This window comes from Dermacentor silvarum, chromosome 7 (genome assembly GCF_013339745.2).
Source record: "Dermacentor silvarum isolate Dsil-2018 chromosome 7, BIME_Dsil_1.4, whole genome shotgun sequence".
NCBI lineage: Eukaryota > Metazoa > Arthropoda > Arachnida > Ixodida > Ixodidae > Dermacentor > Dermacentor silvarum.
Genome location: NC_051160.1, coordinates 74,190,994 through 74,208,779, shown reverse-complemented (window position 1 = coordinate 74,208,779; position 17,786 = coordinate 74,190,994). Strand labels below are relative to the sequence as shown.

Here is a 17,786-nt window from a genome sequence, read left to right as displayed (position 1 = left end):
ATTCCGCATCACTGCCACCAGTGCTCCAGATGGTGACATCGTCTGCGTATATGGTGTGCTCCACGTCGGCAATTTCACCCAGTGCGCGAGAGAGCTTTGTCATCGCCAAGTTAAATAAGAATGGCGAAAGTACCGAGCCTTGCGGTGTTCCCTTATCGCCCAGTTCAAAGATCTCCGAGACGTGCTCGCCTATCTGGAGAGTCGCCGTTCGATCCTCCAGAAACGCCTTGACGTAGCGGTAGAAAGGTGTTCCGAGATTGTGTTCAGATATGGCTTTGAGAATGGCTTGATGTTGGATGTTGTCAAAAGCTTGCTCCACGTCAAGTCCTAGTAGCGCCTTGGTGTCTCGTGTGGGGCGATCCAGCAGACTTTTCTTGATTCTTAGCATAGCGTCTTGCGTTGAGAGACCCGGCCTATAGCCGATCATATTGTAGGGGAAGTACTCCTTTTCCTCTACGTATTCCGATAGTCGGTTCAGGACGACGTGTTCGGCTAGTTTTCCAAGGCATGACGTTAGTGAGATCGGCCTCAGGTTTGGTAGCCCCAGCGGCTTGCCCGGTTTTGGGATGAGGACCGTGTTGGCATGCTTCCACTCTGCAGGTAGATGGCCGGTTTTCCAGGCTTCGTTGATTTGTTGCGTTAAGAACATGACCGATGTGTCGTCTAAATTTCGGAGAGTCCGATTTGTGATACCATCGGGGCCTGCTGCAGAGTTACTGTTGAGGTTGTGAATTGCGAAGCGTAATTCGCTTTCTGTGAAGTCCGCATCTAGCTCCGAGTTTGGGACACCGTCGTAGTTCTTTCTTTGTAAGCTACGAGATTGCCCCGATTTAAGCGGTAAGTAGCGTTTGGCAAGGTCTTCTATAAGTGCTTCGGCAGTACTGCTTTGCTTCGCGTGGTGTACTAATTTGCTTAGCCTGATCCGTTGCATAGTTTTGGACTTTGTTCCGTTTTCGTCGAGGAGGTGTTTTATGAGCCTCCACCCACTCCCTTTGCGTATTTGCCCGTTGAGGGAGTTACAGACTTCGTCCCATTGTTGTCGGGAGAGAACCACGCAGTATTCTTCAATGGTCTTGTTGAGTTCGGCGAGTTTCCTTCGTAGTCTTCTGTTGAAACGTTGACCCTTCCACCTGGCTAGTATGGATTGTTTGGCTTCGAGTAGATTCGCTAGCCGACTGTCCATTCTCTCTACCTTAACGTCCGTCGTAATCGTTCGTTCCGAGGCTACGATGTCTGCTTTGAGCTGTTTGGTCCAACTAGTTATCGTATGCTTCGTGTTTGCTCCTCTTGAGTTGGATGGCTGCGTCCGTGTTGCACGAAATTTGCCCCAATCGATTAGTTTGTACTCCCTTTGCTTCTTTCCCGGGAGCTCTGCATCAATTCGGAGAATTTAGTGGTCACTGCCAAGGTCTATGCCCGAGTTGTGCCAGGCACATTTCTCTACGCCCCGGACGAAAGTGAGGTCCGGTGTGGTGTCTCGACATGTGGAAGTGCCACATCTAGTTGGGGTTTCTGGGTCTGTGATCAGCGTGAAGTCGAGATCGGAGGCTGTCCTGTGAAGACGATCTCCCTTGCTAGAGGGATACGCGTAGCCCCACGCCTGGTGTGGAGCGTTAAAATCCCCACCTACAATCAGCGGACTATCTTTGGCGAGGCGCGCGATCTTGCCCAGTATGCCTCTGAATCCTTGCCTCGTGTCCTTAGCGCTGCTGTACAGATTAGTGAGAAAAATGCTTTGCTTGTTCCCTACGTGGTCATTTGGTATGATCTCGATCGTGAGGTGTTCTAGATAGCAGACTGTGTTGCGGATTTCATGCCGAATGTACGGGATCTTCTTTCCAATCAGAATAGCGACGCCTCTGCCTTTCTCGTTTCTGTGGGCTTCAGCTTTATATCCCGTAAGGGCCAGTTCAGTTATGAGTGTTTCTTGTAGCAAGATGACGTGTGGCTTCTCGGTTTCTGATTTGACCATCTGCAGGAGGACCGCCTTTTTTGAGGCGATCCCCCTGCAGTTCCATTGCCAGATGCGGAGATTTCGTGTCTTATTTGTCATTGCCATGTTGGCTGTTGTAGCCCCCTTCACTTGCAGTGAAACCGTCATGTGGTGGGCCTTGCGCACCGACGTGTTGTGAACTCATCCTCTCCAGGGACGGTACTACAGTGTTGTTTAGATACGTTTCCATTTTCTGAACTCGCGTGCTAAATATGTCCATTTTCTCGTTCATTCGCACCATGCTCTCGTGCATGAGCCTCATGTTCTAGCTCATGGCGTCCATGGCGTCTTAACGTCTGATCGCACGGCCATTCGCGGTTGCGTTACAGCTCGCTTCTTAGGAGGCGGGCATTCTTCGCGTTGTTCTCCCTGTCTCGCAATCTCAACTGGCTGGGGAGTTTCGATGTTGGTTGGTGGTCCGGGAGTGCGCGTTGGCCTACTGCTGTTCGCTTTACGTATTTCAGTTAATTCGAGTGTTGGCTTAGTATAAGCGGCTTTTAGCTCTCTTAGTTCCTGTTCTAACATACCTATCCGCTCTTTATCTGGGTTGCGGGACTGACTTTCCTTTGGCGTGGTCGTCGTAGCTCCTCTGACTTTGTCTGCGCACGTGCCGTCGCCTCCGTTGTTCTTTCCACCAAAGCGCACCTGTGACCTTGAACGACTGCTGCTTGTCCTCGCAGGTGTGTGGCTCCTCGATCGAGAGCGTGAGCGGCTGCGTCTCGGCGTCTTCGACGTAGATCGGCCTCGTTCCGCGTGTTGCTTTCTTCTTCGACTAGCTGTGCCTTCTCTTGTTGCTCCAGTCGTGCTCGTTGTCGTCGTGCGCGTACTACGTATGGAATGAGATAGCGGTTCTTACACACCTTGTCCGCTGTCGCGTGCAAGCCCCCGCACAGGTTGCATTTCGGATCGCACACATGGGATGAGGTGGGGTTAGGAAGTCCACAGCCCCTGCATTCGGTGGAGCCCGGCTCGGGGCAAACGTCCGCACGATGTCCGAGTTTGCCGCATACGTAGCATATGTCCACTTGTTTGCGATATAAGGAGCAGGGTACCAGTGTTGGTCCATATCTTACGAAGTTTGGGACGCGAAGTCCATCAAACACAATGATCACTGATCCTGAGTTCTTGATTCTTTTCGCCGCTAGTGCCAAGGGGTTGCGGTCATTCACGATGTTTCTTTCAATCGTCCTGTGATCGTCGGCAGTGTCGATGTATCTGATTACCCCCTTGCAGGTGTCACTTGGGGCAGTTTCGTAAGCGCTGACTGCGTACTCTTTTCCGGCTATTCGGATAGCCCTTACGTCCGCATACTTGTCTGCATTTTCTCGAAAGGGCGTGCTCGCCACCATGATATTCTGCGTAATATTGGGACATATAATGTCCTCCGTGGTCTGCTCTGGGTTAAGTTCTACTGCTGCCATGAGGGCTTTACTCACTGAGGTCGGTCCGATCTTTTGTATGTTCAAGCCGCCCTTTGGGCGAAGCACTACCTTGATGTTGTCTTGCGGTAGGGGTGGCATGCGTGAGGCTCTAATCACCCGGTTCATAATGTTAGGAGGCGTGCGAGAAGAGCTCACCTGCCCGCCGCTTGTATGTTGTGCTTCCTGTGGCGCAGTTGTTTCGGCGCGTTCCTTCTTCTTCGTTTTCCGGCTGATCACCACTTTCCAGCCCGTCTTGTCCTCTTGCTCATTAGGTATTGCTGAAGTAGTCGGAGTTGCTGGTAACTCCTCCGCAGAGCTATCCATTTCTTCGCTGGAAGTCGCCATTCTCTCCGTGTCGCGCCCGGCGCGAAGGGCGGGTGGCGTCTCGCCGAGCTCTCGCGTTCCGACCGGCGCGCGGCGAACGCGTCGGCTGAGCCTAGCGTCTGGTGTGCACGCCTAGGGTCAGTTCGGTAGCGGCGTGGACGCGGTAGAAAAGTTCTCGTAGATTCGTCAAACATGGTGCCCTACCTCCAAATCGGGCATCCATGGTTTCCTTGGAACTTCACGAAACTTTTGGTGCAAGAACTTCGGCAAAATTGGATAGAAATCGCTGCGGAATCATGTGAAGATGACGGACCCGATAGGAGCACGTCCACAGACCTCGGCGACCGCAGCGCCCTCCACGAGATCAGTCCTACGTGGCAGTGGGGCAGACACACACACAGCTCTGCTTCTCCACAGGCTAAAAGCAGTAAAAACTAGGGAGAGCGCCAGACAGGTGCTGCCACCTGTCGGGCGGCTGGCGAAGTGGACGTGCGAGTCTTGGTGGGACTGATACCTCACAGCAGTTGCTCACGCCGCCGGCACAAACTACTATTAAGTCATCCACGTAGTGCTGAAGTACCCCGCAGCTGTCTCGCCTGCGTGCGCTCTTGAAAAAGCAAGTTTACAGCGGAAATGACAAATAATTCTTGCACAAGTATCTGGTGCATAGCGAAATCTTCGCGTTATGATTCGCGAAAACCTGACCGGCACTTCCACGGCCGCCTGCTCTTCTCGTCGCTTGACGCGGAAGGCTCGTAACCGTAAGCGGTGATATTTCTTGCCAAGTTGGAATAGGTCCTCGTCTTCAGACGTGTACTCATCGCTGGTAGAGGCACCAGAACTCGAATATATGCTTGCAATGGCGGCGTCGGCCCGCTTCGAATGACCGTGGCCGGTCGGCTGGCTATTCGAGGAGAGTGTCATGGCGTCACGCCTTCCAACTCCCGCGGGTCGCGCGGCGAGGCGCGCGCTCACAAAAACGCCAAAAATAAAGCCATCGGCTCAAAAATGAGCTGTCTACTTCTTTTCGGTCTAATCACGCACTGCGGATTCATTTTCAGCATTTTCGGTAACATTTTCAGATTTTGTGTCCGTATCCCTTTAAGAAAGCTGAGATGAATTACACCGTTACAGAGAAGGAATGCTTAACATTATTTGGGCATTCGGCAAGTTTCGTACTTATCTCTATGGCCGTCCTTTCCGCATCATCACTAACCACCACGCCGTTTGTTGGCTCTCCTCCGCGAAAGACCCGTCGGGACGCCTCGGCCGTTGGGCGCTTCGCCTGCAGGAATACGACATTCGTGTCGCATACCACTCCGCTCGAAAGCTTTGCGACGCTCACGCGATCTCCCACTCGCCGATGGCACCTGATGTGGCTTCTCTTTCCGATCATTCTCCGACCTCAGACCCGTAACTACTGACCGCTATCGACATGCCCTCCGAGCAACGCAAGGAGCCATAGCTTGCCCTGCTGCTTGACTACCTTGCCGCTACATCGGTCGTTCCTTGAACGCGGACGCTACGCCGTCAAACAGCCCACTTTGCCGTGCGAGACAACACCCTCTACCGCCGCAAACTATATGCCTGACAGTCGGAATTGGCTTCTGGCTATCCTTGTCACATGCGCTCCGATATGTGTGCGTACTTTCATGCCGTCCCTCAAAGCACCCACGCCGGCGTCTTAAAAACCGTCACAAGGCGGCGTCAACGATATAACTGGCGTGGAATGTATCGGCTTGTCCAGCAATATGTGCGATCATGTACCGCCTACGAACAAAGCAAGACCCCTCCGCAGCGCCCTCCTGGCCCACTACAGCCGCTACCGTGTCCTGCTTGACCGTTCGACCGCGTAGGCATCGACCTTCATGGTCCGCTTCCATACATTGGATGTGGAAAACGCTGGATTATCGTTGCCATTGATCACCTGACGTGCTACGCCGAGACCGTGCCCTTTCCCGCCGTGACCGCGCGTCACGTTACGATGTTCATTCTTCGTAACTTCGTCTTTCGCCACGGTGGGCTTCGAGATCTACTCAGCGATAGGGGTTGTGTCTTCTTGTCAGAAGCAATACAATCCCTTGTGCGCGGGTGCAAGATCATTCACTGGAAGTCGGCCGCGTATCACCCAAAAACGAACGGTCTCACGGAGTGGTTCAACCGAACACTCGGCGACAAGTTGAGGTTGTACGTCTCGTCCGACCACACCCACAGGTACTCCGTACACCCGTTCGTTACGTTCACCTATAACACCGCGGCGCAAGCGACCACCTGTTTTTCACCTTATTTTCCCTATACGGACGTGAGCCGTCGTGTCCACTGGATACTATCCTGCCCCGCCGACGAACCGACGCAAGCAGCGTAGGACTCGGCGCCGTGCTTGTGCAGAGGACTGACGGACTAAAAGTATTGTAAGTTACGCTAGCCGGTCGCTCTCGACGGCGGAAGCAAATTATTCCACCATAGAAAAGGAGTGCCTCGACATCATCTGGTCTACATCAAAGTTTAGCCCCTACCTCTACGACAGAGCCTTCCAAGTTGTGAGCGACCACCATGCCTTGTGATGGCTACCTAACATGAAGGATCCTTCAGTTCGCCTCGCACGATGGAGTCTGAGGCTTCAAGCATTCGACATCACCGTCGTTTACAAGTCCGGGTGAAAGCACTCTGACGCCGTCCGCTTGTCACGCGCCCCCATTGAACCTCGGCCACAGCACGACCAGGTTGATGACACTTTCTTGGGACCTATCAGTCCCGACGAATTTGCCGAACAACAAAGAGCCAACAACAAGAACTAAGAGAACAAGAGCAACAGAACAACAACAACAGAGCAACAAGAACAAGAGCAAGAATAAGAACTAAGGAGCCTTGTAGACTACCTGGAAGGTAGTCTACAAGTCTACGTCATTGTGCTGAAGGTGTTCAGGCAAGGATTGGCGTCGTTTTTCTTGCAAAACAACATTCTCCTAAAGAAGAATTTCTCGCCACTCCTAGCCAACTACCTCCTCGAAGTACCCTCAGCATTGCGTCCAGAAGTTCTGCAAGCTCTCCATGACGACCCAACGGCTGTACACCTCGGTATTTCCCGCACGCTCGCGAGCATAGAAGAAATATACTACTGGCCTCGCCTCACTGCTGACGTCGTCCATTACGTAAAGACATGCCGTGACTGTCAGCGCAAAAACACCGCCGATAAGGCAAGCCGGAATTTTTACAGCCGATCGAACCACCTCGCCGAAAATTCCAGTAGATCGGGATGGACTTACTGGGGCCTTTCCCAACGTCGACGTCCGGGAATGAATGGATCTTCGTAGCTACGGACTACCTCACCCGCTACGCCGAAACAAAGCCTTGCCCAAAGGCAGTGCCGCCGAGGTAGCCAGATTCTTCGTTGAGAACATCCTCCTGCGTTGCGGTGCCCCAGAAGTCGTCATCACCGACAGAAGTACGGCCTTTACGGCAGATCTAACTCAAGCCATCCTGCGATACAGCCAGACAAGCCATCGCCGGACCACCGCCAACCACCCGCAGACGAATGGCCTCACCGAGCGCCTAAATAAGACCATCGCCGACATGCTGGAAATGTATTACGTCGACGTCGAACACAAGACGTGGGATGCCATCCTTCCGTACGTGACCTTCGCATACATCACGGCCGTGCAAGAAACGACGTACATGGCGCCCTTCAATCTGGTCCACGGAAGGAACCTGGCAACGACGCTTGACGCCATGCTACCGGACGTCACTAACGAAGACAATCTCATCATTGCCACCTACTTGCAATGCGCCGAAGGTCGAAAGCTCGCCCGCCTGCGCATCAAGAGCCAGCAGAGCACCGATAGCCGACACTAGAATCTTCGCTGACACTACGTGGAGTACCAACTAGGCGAGCATGTTTGGGTCTGGACTCCGATACGCCGACTAGGACTTAGCGAGAAACGGTTATGGCGCTATTTTGGACCCTATAAGATCATCCGACGTATTGGCGCACTAGAGTATGAGGTCGTGCGAGACGGCATTTCGCAATCACAGCGGCGCCGCGCACGACCTGAAGTCATCCACGTGGTGCGCCTTAAGCTTTCCTACGTCAGCTGACGAAGTTGGGTACTTTGTTGCTTTGCTATTGTTTTTTTTTCTTTATTACGCGTGGTTTTGTTTTCGCTTTCTTGTTTGTAGCATCGGGACGATGCTTTTTGGGGAGGGTATTGACACGTTTACATGTTTATGTTTCACCGGCGACCGCCTTTCACCGGCTAACAAATGTTAAACGTTATGGCTCGGCGCAGGACGCGCCTGCATATATCCGAAGTTTCTCGAACGTTATCGATGCTTCTGTCTGGTGTCTGTTGTCACCGACGCCTATGTAATCTTATTGCATGAGCGACACGAATTGTCTAGTGCTTTCAGGAAGACACGCGGGCACCAGGGATTAATCTGGAACCTTCGATTACTCAGGTATAAAAGCCGATGCGTTTCGCCGCTGATCAGATTTCGACGATCGCCGACTGTGTTGGCCGCTATCGTTGTGCTTCGAGTGCAACTTGCTTTTGTGGGCACAGGTTCGCCCAATAAAGAGTCCGTTTCGCCATTCACTGTTTTGCGACTGTTTTCTTCACCGCCACTTCTACGTGACAATATGATAGGCTGCCAAAGGAGCGCCGCGAGAGCCCCACCGTGCTCTCGAGCATCTGCGGAAATCGTCAATTCACGATGCGGTCTTACGGGCGAAGAGAAGCGCTTCGGAAGCAATTGCTGCCCTGAAAACAGTTGGTGACTATGGAAATTTTTCTTGCGTTAGCTGGTTTATGATCGTAAAAGCATGTGACCTTCAGCCGGCTTTGCACACAAATATGGCGCGAGCCGTCTCGACACGGCTAACACAGGCCGCCACTCATGAGCGACGAACGTCATTTTTTTCCGCAAGGGTGAAAATTTCTACTGGTGAGTGGACAGCGTGAAAAATATTTGGATTACACCTAATTGTGTCTAGTATTGAGCTTATGAGCAAACTTACTTTTAGCAAGAGCTGTAAGTAAATCGATGGGTTGCGTTGTCAGCACGTGTTAATTTATTGTTGAGCTCCCTGAGGAACAAGAAAAATGTGCTTTCGCTAAGCAATAGAAGCCAAACAATATTACTGGCTACAAGTGCATGGTAATGTATAATGTATTAAAGACAATTTAGTTTAATCTTTCCAGGTTACGTTTTGGTCCATCCATATCCTTTTATTTATATTTTGTGTCAGACTGCATGAGCACCTTAGGCAAATAATTTGCATCCATGAAACGTTTCAAAGTCAGAGGAAGCTTGTCAAGTAACGCAACTGCAAGTGTTTAAAATTTGCCCGTTACGCTAGTTGCTATGCTACGACCGGCCAGCGAGCTAGCCCAAAAGCCACCGAAGAAAAAAAGTGCAAAAGAAATTCCCTCGATATGTCATTCATATATTCTGCAAAAAAAAAAAACAAAAAAAAAACGGGCACGTGCGCCTGAGATCTCCCAACCCTCAAAGGAATACTGAAAATAAAATATTACGTAGGCATAATTGTTCAGAAAATGGAGTGATTTTGACGACGAGGAAAGTGTGCTTATGATACTCCTACTTCTTGAAGTGCGTAGTTCTATAGCATAACACGCCTATATATATATATATATATATATATATATATATATATATATATATATACAGGGTGTTTCATTTTAGCTGCACCAAATCTTTAAAAATAGCCTGTGGCAGATAGCACAATTATAATCCTTGATCTAAACTACGCGATGAGGCGGCCATTACTTCCACGAGAAATCAAAACGTCTAATTGAGTAATTAGCATAATTACTCTAATTAACTTTTTAATTAATGATTTTACGGCACATCTCTCAATCTAAGAATTATAGCCGCTGAGTTCGCAAGGCGTATCCACTTGGAACGAATACTCAGGACTGAACCAGTTTCGAGATAATAATTTTCAAAGTCTCCGACGAAATGCATGGGCGTTCCAGTTAGCTTTGTGCTTCAATGCATAAAACAGCGTTTTCCTCAAAACGTTAACTGGAACGCCCATACATTTCGTCGGACACGTTAAAAATTAATATTCTTGAAACTGGTTCAGTTCTGAGAATTCGTTCAAGTGGATACGCCTTGCGAACTCAGCGGCTATAATTCGTAGATTGAAAGATGTGCCGTAAAATCATTAATTAAAAAGTTAACTAGCGTAATTATGCTAATTACTCAATTAGGCGTTTTGATTTCTCGTGAAAGTAATGGCCGCCTCATCGAGTAGTTTAGAGCAAGGATTAGAATTGTGCTATCTGCCGCAGACAATTTTAAAAAATTTGGTGCAGCTAAAATGAAACACCCTGTATATATATATATATATATATATATATATATATATATATATTGTAATGAAGCAGAGGTGCCGCTGGGTATGTGCTGACTGAAGAAGAAGACAAAGGACCGTGCCGTGATCGCGAGAGAACGCCATGCTACAGATAGCCCTTGCGCTGCCTACCTGTACCGAGCGTTCCTAGAACGTTATCGACGACAATAAACCTCGTCGCATTTGGTGGAGGTTGCTGAGATCCTTCGCCTCGTCCTGGAGCTCCGCACTCGAACCCTGCCAACACCAACGCGATCACCCTGCACTATGCCTGATCCAGCCACTTCGTCGCCTGCACCACCGGCTGCCACTGTCGTCTGCGCCGGCCTCCCTCTTCATCGCGATCCACCCATTTTCAGTGGGACCGCCGAACACGACGTGGAAGCCTGGATCTCACCGTACGAATGTGTAAGTGCCCATAACAAATGGGACGACCAGGCTAAGCTGTCCTATGTGTCCTTCTACCTCGCCGATGTAGCCAAACTGTGGTTCTTCAACCACGAATCAGACTTTTCAAGCTGGTCAGCATTTAAGACCTTTTTTGCCAAAGTGTTTGATCGCCCCGCTGTGCGTAAGCTACGCGCTGAACAGCGTCTGCGCCAGCGCGCACAGCAGCCTGGAGAGACATTCACCAGCTACATCGAGGATGTTCTCGATTTGTTCAAGCGGGTAAATCCCACCATGTCAGAGGATGACAAGATTAAGCATATCCTCAAGGGCATAGAGGACGGCGCATTCCAGATGCTGCTGGCAAAAAGCACGACGAGCTTGTCCGTCCTTACTAGCCTATGTCAGAGCTTTGACGAGCTGCGCCGCCAACGTTCCATCGCTCGCCAAAACATTCAGCTCGCCGATTCCGTCTCGAGCATTGCGGTTTCTGCCGACCTTCTACCCAACTCGTACCCTATCGCAACATATAAAAGATTTTATTCGTGAAGAGGTGGCCAGGCAGCTATCGCTGCTGCCTCACAGCGGCTCACCTTCGGCAACTTTGACTCCAACGCTACAGCAAGCCATCCGCAATCAGATATCGGAAGCGCTTCCTGCAGCTCCTACAACCTCCCCACCCAATCCTATGAGTGTGCCGCTGCCATACTGCCGACTTTCCCACTCACCCTACGTCGCTGCCGCTCAGTTACGCAGCCGTGGTTGCACGGCCTCCTCCACCGCCAGCTTCCTTTTCATCGCCCATGCATCCGGCTTCATTTCCAGTTGCCCGACCGTCACCGCAGTTTTTTCGTCCAACCTCGACGTGGCGCACTGAAGACAACCGGCCTATCCGCTTCGCCTGCGGCATTGCTGGCCATGTGGCGCGCTTCTGTCGCCGCCGCGCCCCAACAACGCCTACCACCTTTGAAACGCCCACCTACGCACCACAATACGCCGCCGCGTCTCCATTTTCACCGAGACGTCTTGAAACTGATCGCCGATCAGAAACTCGTCGTTCCCCTTCCCCTCGTCGGCGTTCGATTTCGCCCCTGCGTCGTCGAGCTCCCACTGAAGCGGGAAACTGACTGGTGCAGTTCCTGAGGCAAGAACTGCTAATACATCGACGTTCTCAAGACCTCCATCTTCGCCGCAAAATGTTATTACCGTTTTTGTAGAGGGAGTACCCGCAGTTGCGCTAGTCGATACCGGAGCCGCCGTTTCCGTCAATCACGAGAACCTTCGTCGCAAACTCCGAAAAGTGACTACAGCTCCCTCTGGCCTGGTGCTCGCCACTGCCAGCGCGCAGCGAATTCACCCTTCAGCTGTATGCACGGCCCGTTTTGTCATCAACGAAGTTCTGTACATAATCGAGTGTTTCGTGCTACCATCGTGCTCTCACGACCTCATCCTTGGTTGGGATTTTCTGTCACGTCATCATGCTGTCATTGACTGTTCGCGTGCAGAAGTTTCGCTTTTACCACTATGTGAATCACTGCTGACCGGCTCTCCTCGCGTTGCCGATAAACTCATTGTTGATGCCTACACAACCATACCCCCTGAGTCGTCGATGGCTGTTGTCCTGTCGTCTGCTGCCGACTCTGACGCCACTGTAGAGTTCACGCCGTCCGATGTGTTTGCTCAGCGCAAGGGCATCGTTCTTCCGTTTGCCGTGCTCATTATAACATCTGGGTCAACTGTTATGCTGGTCATCAACTACTACCAGTACCCGATCAGCCTACTGCGTGGAGAGACCCTAGGATACTTGCAGGCGGTCGACTACGTTGACGGTCTCGATGTTCCTGCCGACTCCCACCGTTGTTACGTTGACGCCATCGCTTCTGTCTCAGACTCATCGTCTTCAGTGTGTTTTGACAACGCCATCGACCCTGCTCTTTCCCCATCTCATCGCCGCCAACTTCTCGCTCTCCTTCACAAGTTTATTTCTTCTTTCGACTGCCATCAGACGTCATTGGGCCGTGCCACCGGTGTTTCTCACACCATCGACACCGGTTCCCACTCCCCCTTGCGACAGCACCCGTATCGTGTATCGGCCAAAGAGCGACGAGTCATCACAGAGCAAGTGGACGACATGCTCAAACGTGAAGTCATCCGTCCTTCTCAAAGTCCTTGGTCGTCACCTGTCGTGTTGGTAAGAAAAAAAGATGGCTCCATTCGTTTTTGTGTCGACTACAGACGCCTAAACAAGATATGAAAAGACGTTTATCCACTGCCTCGAATCGATGACGCTCTCGACTGCTTGCAAGGCGCAGAATATTTCACTTCCTTGGATCTGCGCTCCGGCTACTGGCAAGTTCCAATGGCCGAATCCTGACCGTCCGAAAACTGCATTCGTTACACCCGATGGCCTCTACGAGTTTAACGTCATGCCCTTCGGGTTGTGCAACGCGCCTGCTACTTTTGAGCGTATGATCGATACCATCCTTCGCGGCCACAAATGGAAGACATGTCTATGCTACCTCGACGACATCGTTGTCTTCTCAACCGATTTTCCGACACACCTAGCTCGCCTGCATGACATTCTGACCTGTCTCGCCTCTGCCGGCCTACAGCTCAACCTCAAAAAGTGGCCATTTTGCTGCAAGCAAGTTAACCATCTTGCGTCACGTAGTCTCAAAGGACGGCGTCCTCCCGGATCCAGACAAGCTCCGCGCCGTTGCAGACTTCCCTACGCCCACGTCTATCAAAACCCTCAGAAGTTTTATTGGCTTATGTTCGTATTTTCGTCGCTTCGTACGCAACTTCGCATCCATCATGGCGCCCTTGACAAGTTTACTTTCCGACAGTAACGGCATAGCAGCGTGGTCACCTGAATGTGATGCGGCATTTCAGCAGTTGCGCCACTTGTTGACCTCACCACCGATTCTTCGCCATTACGACCCTGCTGCTCCTACGGAAGTTCACACTGACGCCAGCGGAGTTGGCCTTGGTGCAGTGTTAGCGCAACGGAAAGCTGGCTATGATGAATACGTCATCGCTTATGCTAGCCGTACTCTAAAGAAAGCAGAATTGAATTACTCAGTGACAGAAAAGGAGTGCCTGGCGATCATCTGGGCACTAAGCAAGTTTCGTCCATACCTTTACGGCCGTTCTTTCGCCGTAGTTACAGAAAGACCCGTCGGGACGCTTAGGACGTTGGGCGCTTCGCTTGCAAGAGTACGACATCCGCATCATGTACCGCTACCGGTCGCAAGCACTCCGACGCTGATGCGCTCTCCCGCTCCCCACTGACACCTGACTTGGCGTCTTTGTCAGACTCCGCGTCCACCCTGTCACCATTGACCATCACCGACATGCATACAGAGCAGCGCAAGGACCCAACACTTGCAATGTTACTTGACTACCTTGCCGCTCCGTCTGATGTCCCTTCGACACGAGCACTGCGTCGCCAAGCAACCCACTTTTCCGTGCGAGACAACATTCTATATCGCCGCAACTATATGCCGGACGGTCGGAAATGGCTCCTTGCTATAGCTCGTCATATGCGCTCTGACATCTGCGCATCTTTTCACGCTGATCCCCTAAGCGCTCATGCCGGCGTCCTCAAAACTTACACAAGGTTGCGTCAGCGCTATTATTGGCGAGGCATGTACAACTTTGTGCAAAAGTACATTCAGGCTTGTACTACTTGCCAACAGGGCAAGACACCTACACACCGTTTCACAGGACCGTTGCAGCCGCTACCATGCCCGGCTCGTCCGTTCGACCGCGTCGGCATCGACCTCTACGGCCCGCTTCCATGCAGCGGGTGTGGAAATCGGTGGATTATTGTCGGCGTAGATCATCTTACTCGCTACGCTGAGACTGCAGCTCTGCCGGCAGCGACCGCCCGTGAAGTTGGGTTTTTCATCTTTCGCAATTTTGTTCTTCGCCACGGTGCTCCCCGAGAACTACTGAGTGATAGGGGCCGTGTCTTCTTGTCGGAGGGTGTCGAAGCCCTCCTCACGGAGTGCAGGTTCATTCACCGAAAATCGACCGCATACCATCCCCAAACCAACGGCCTGACCGAACGGTTCAATCGCACACTTGGCGACATGTTGCGGATGTATATTTCATCCGACCACTCCGACTGGGACACCGTACTCCCCTTTGTCACGTTCGCATACAACACCGCGACGCAAGCGACTACCGGCTTTCCCCCGTTTTTCCTTCCGTATGGCCGAGAACCTTCCTGCCCTTTGGACACCATACTGCCGTACCAACCTGATGCCGCAGAGTACACTCCGCTTTCCGAAGTCGCCAAGTATGCTGAAGATTGCCGTCAGCTGGCACGCTCCCTCACTAGCGAGACTCAAGAACGTCAAAAGACACGACATGACCATACTCATCAACCACCACGCAGCTTTGCTCCCGGTTCGCTTGTTTGGCTTTGGATACCAGCCCACATTCCTGGCCTCTCTTCCAAACTCCTGGCGCGTTATCACGGTCCGTACCGTATCATCAATGCCACTTCACCGGTCAACTACATCGTTGAGCCGCTCACAGTGTCACCAGACCTGCGTCGTCGTGGGCGAGAGACAGTACATATCAACCGCCTGAAACCGTATTACGACCCACTCATTTTCTCAGCGCCCTGAGTCGCCAGGGTGGCTATGCTTCGCTCCCGGGCATTGTAATGAAGCAGAGGCGCCCCTGGGTATGTGCCGACTGAAGAAGAAGACGAAGGACCGTGCCGTGATCGCGAGAGAACCCCGTGCTACAGATAGCCCTTGCGCTGCTTACCTGTACCTAGCGTTCCTAGAACGTTATCGAGGAACAATAAACCTCGTCGCAATATATACATATATATATATATATATATATTTAGGCTTCTATTGCGTCACACTGAATACCCTATAGCAATCATATAGTGGTTTCATAACTCTTATTTGAAACTTTAGTAGGACAACATGAAGACGAAGTAATAATTTGCAAGAAGGTAGACACTTTTTTGAATGTGATGCCTCTGGTTTGGGTGTGGAATGTACGTAGAAGATTCGAGACAATGGTATTAACTATTGAATGTGTTAAGGTAAAAATAAATATTTTTGTTATATAATCTTTATAGAAGATTGCCCGAAATGTAAAGACAAACAAGAAATCGGTTCCTTTAAAAAAATAAGTGCAGCTTGCAGTTGTGGTGCAAGGCTGGAGCAAACAGTGGAGCTAGTGATCCACCAAGCTGCAGCCAGGGTCGCTATCCCGACGACGCTGGATACTCAAACGCAGACACTTGCGTTCTCGTTCTCGAAACTTGGGATCTTCGACTCGACAACGCCTCTTCTCGGCTGAAGCTTTGGCACGGTATTCCGGATCGGCTCGCCGCCGACGCGCAGATTCTCGCTTGGCCGCATGACGCGCTTCCAGCCGCGGCCTGGCGAAGCGTTGACATGTCTAGGCGAAGCGAGGCACATGTGGTTGCTAGGCGACGCGAAGTGACGTCATCGGTAGACAGAGCAGGTCAGCAGTCGTCGTAGCTCGGCGCGGCGTGCGCAGCGGCGGCGAAGCGAGGTGCAGCTGTGCCAAGCGGTTGCTAGGCAACCCGCAGTGACGTCATCGCCAGGCGCAGTTTTTGGTCTACGCTATACGGGCCAACCTCTGGCTCAAACAGCTGTTAAATATTCATGAGCCATTCAACTCTGTGAAGGTGGAGACGAGCGAAGCTGTTTAGCGCGCACGACACACAATTTGAACAAAAATACGAACATTATTTTTATTGTCCTGATCGGTGGTCATCGTGACGATAGGTACGCACACACATTCGCGTATCATCTCTTATTAAATCTGTCCGTCACGTAAGACAATGAATGGCTCGTACCCCCGTAAACACGGCCTCCCCATTACGACGACAGAAGAGAAGTGAAATTCTCCGCTTGAATAATGAGTTTCAATGGAGCCAGCTGCGGAATAAGACGGCAACAACGACGACGACGACGAACACGTTAGCAATGGCGCGAGCGCGTTCGCCAATGAGGCAGCTGTGGGAAAAGACGATGACGCTCGCACCATTGCTCATGATGCTAGTTTTTAGCACAACAGAGCCAGATGTGGAAGAAGACGATGACCACGAACGCGATAGCAGTGGCATGAGGGCGCTCGCGCGGTTGCTCTTCTTTGTTTTTGTTTTTGCTTTCTTTTACTTTGCGTTTCTCATTTTCAAAAAGACTTTTGTTTACCTACCTACTGCCGCCCGATTCCTTGCCTATCCCCCTCAGTGGGTGCGAGCCATGATAAAGGATCATCATCATCATCATCATCTGAGGGGCGCTAACAAGCCAGCTGCGGGAGAAGACGGCGACGCTCGCACCATTGCTGATGATGATAATTTCTACACGCAGATGCCACGAAGGCCCGGATCTGAGCCATATACAGCTTCGCTGTTAAAAAAGGTTTTCTGACATACACTTTAGGCGGATTATTTGTCCTTCTGTGTGATACAAAGGACGCGGGTCTATTTTTCGCATTACACACTAGCATTCTATTGAAATACAAAAAAGTCATTCCCATGAACCACTTTTCTCTTTTTCACAGGTCTTCTTATTTATGATCAAGAAGCGCAATACTCCAAGATGCCACGATGGTATTGGCTGCTTCACTACTGACAATAGGATGGGCCTGTATATTGGTGGTCCTGACAAACCTGAAGTTGTCGGTACCGTTATCACTCTCCACTCGTCAGACATCAATTACACGATAAAAGTGGACCACACGAATTGGAAGCAAAAGTATGTAGTTAATTGGAACGTTTACATAGATAAGCCACTTTTCGCTTTAATACATGGATTTAACTTCAAGGATAAAATTGAATGGATGGACGAAATGAGGGCCGAATTGATGCGAAAGGTCAGTGAAGTTCATTGTAATGTCGCATGCTCAGGCATTATCCGTGGTGACAAGAAACAGAGAAACTGCATAAATATAGTAAAAAACGAGACATTATACAGTATTAGTATTCAAATAATCGTTCTTGTGAAAGAGATAATTTGGTTTCGTGAAAGGCCAAGCGTAGGCATATGCAATAATCTTTTTATATCCACCAGCTTTTCAGAATTTCACTTGTAGCTTGCCAGGAAAGCAATACCAGAATCTTAGTAATATTTGATTTATGTATATATATAGGCCGCCATCCCCACTGCCGACAGTGCACGGCCTTATGCGCATCGTCCGCTTATTTTAGCGCTTCTAGCATTAACACATCTGCTGATTTGGCTAATGTAGTAATCGCCGAAAAATACCAGTGCCATGT

At 50.8% G+C, this 17,786-nt stretch overlaps 1 protein-coding gene across 2 annotated transcripts in view; it reads left to right on the top strand.

The window, feature by feature from the left end:
- LOC125946804 (phospholipase A1-like) overlaps window positions 1–17,786 on the top strand; it is a 380,678-nt gene that overhangs the window by 60,567 nt on the left and 302,325 nt on the right. For both annotated transcript variants that reach the window (XM_049670869.1, XM_049670870.1), the window contains one exon: window positions 17,072–17,383. In XM_049670869.1, coding sequence (XP_049526826.1) covers window positions 17,072–17,383 — 312 coding nt within the window. The remainder of the gene's footprint in view (window positions 1–17,071; window positions 17,384–17,786) is intronic.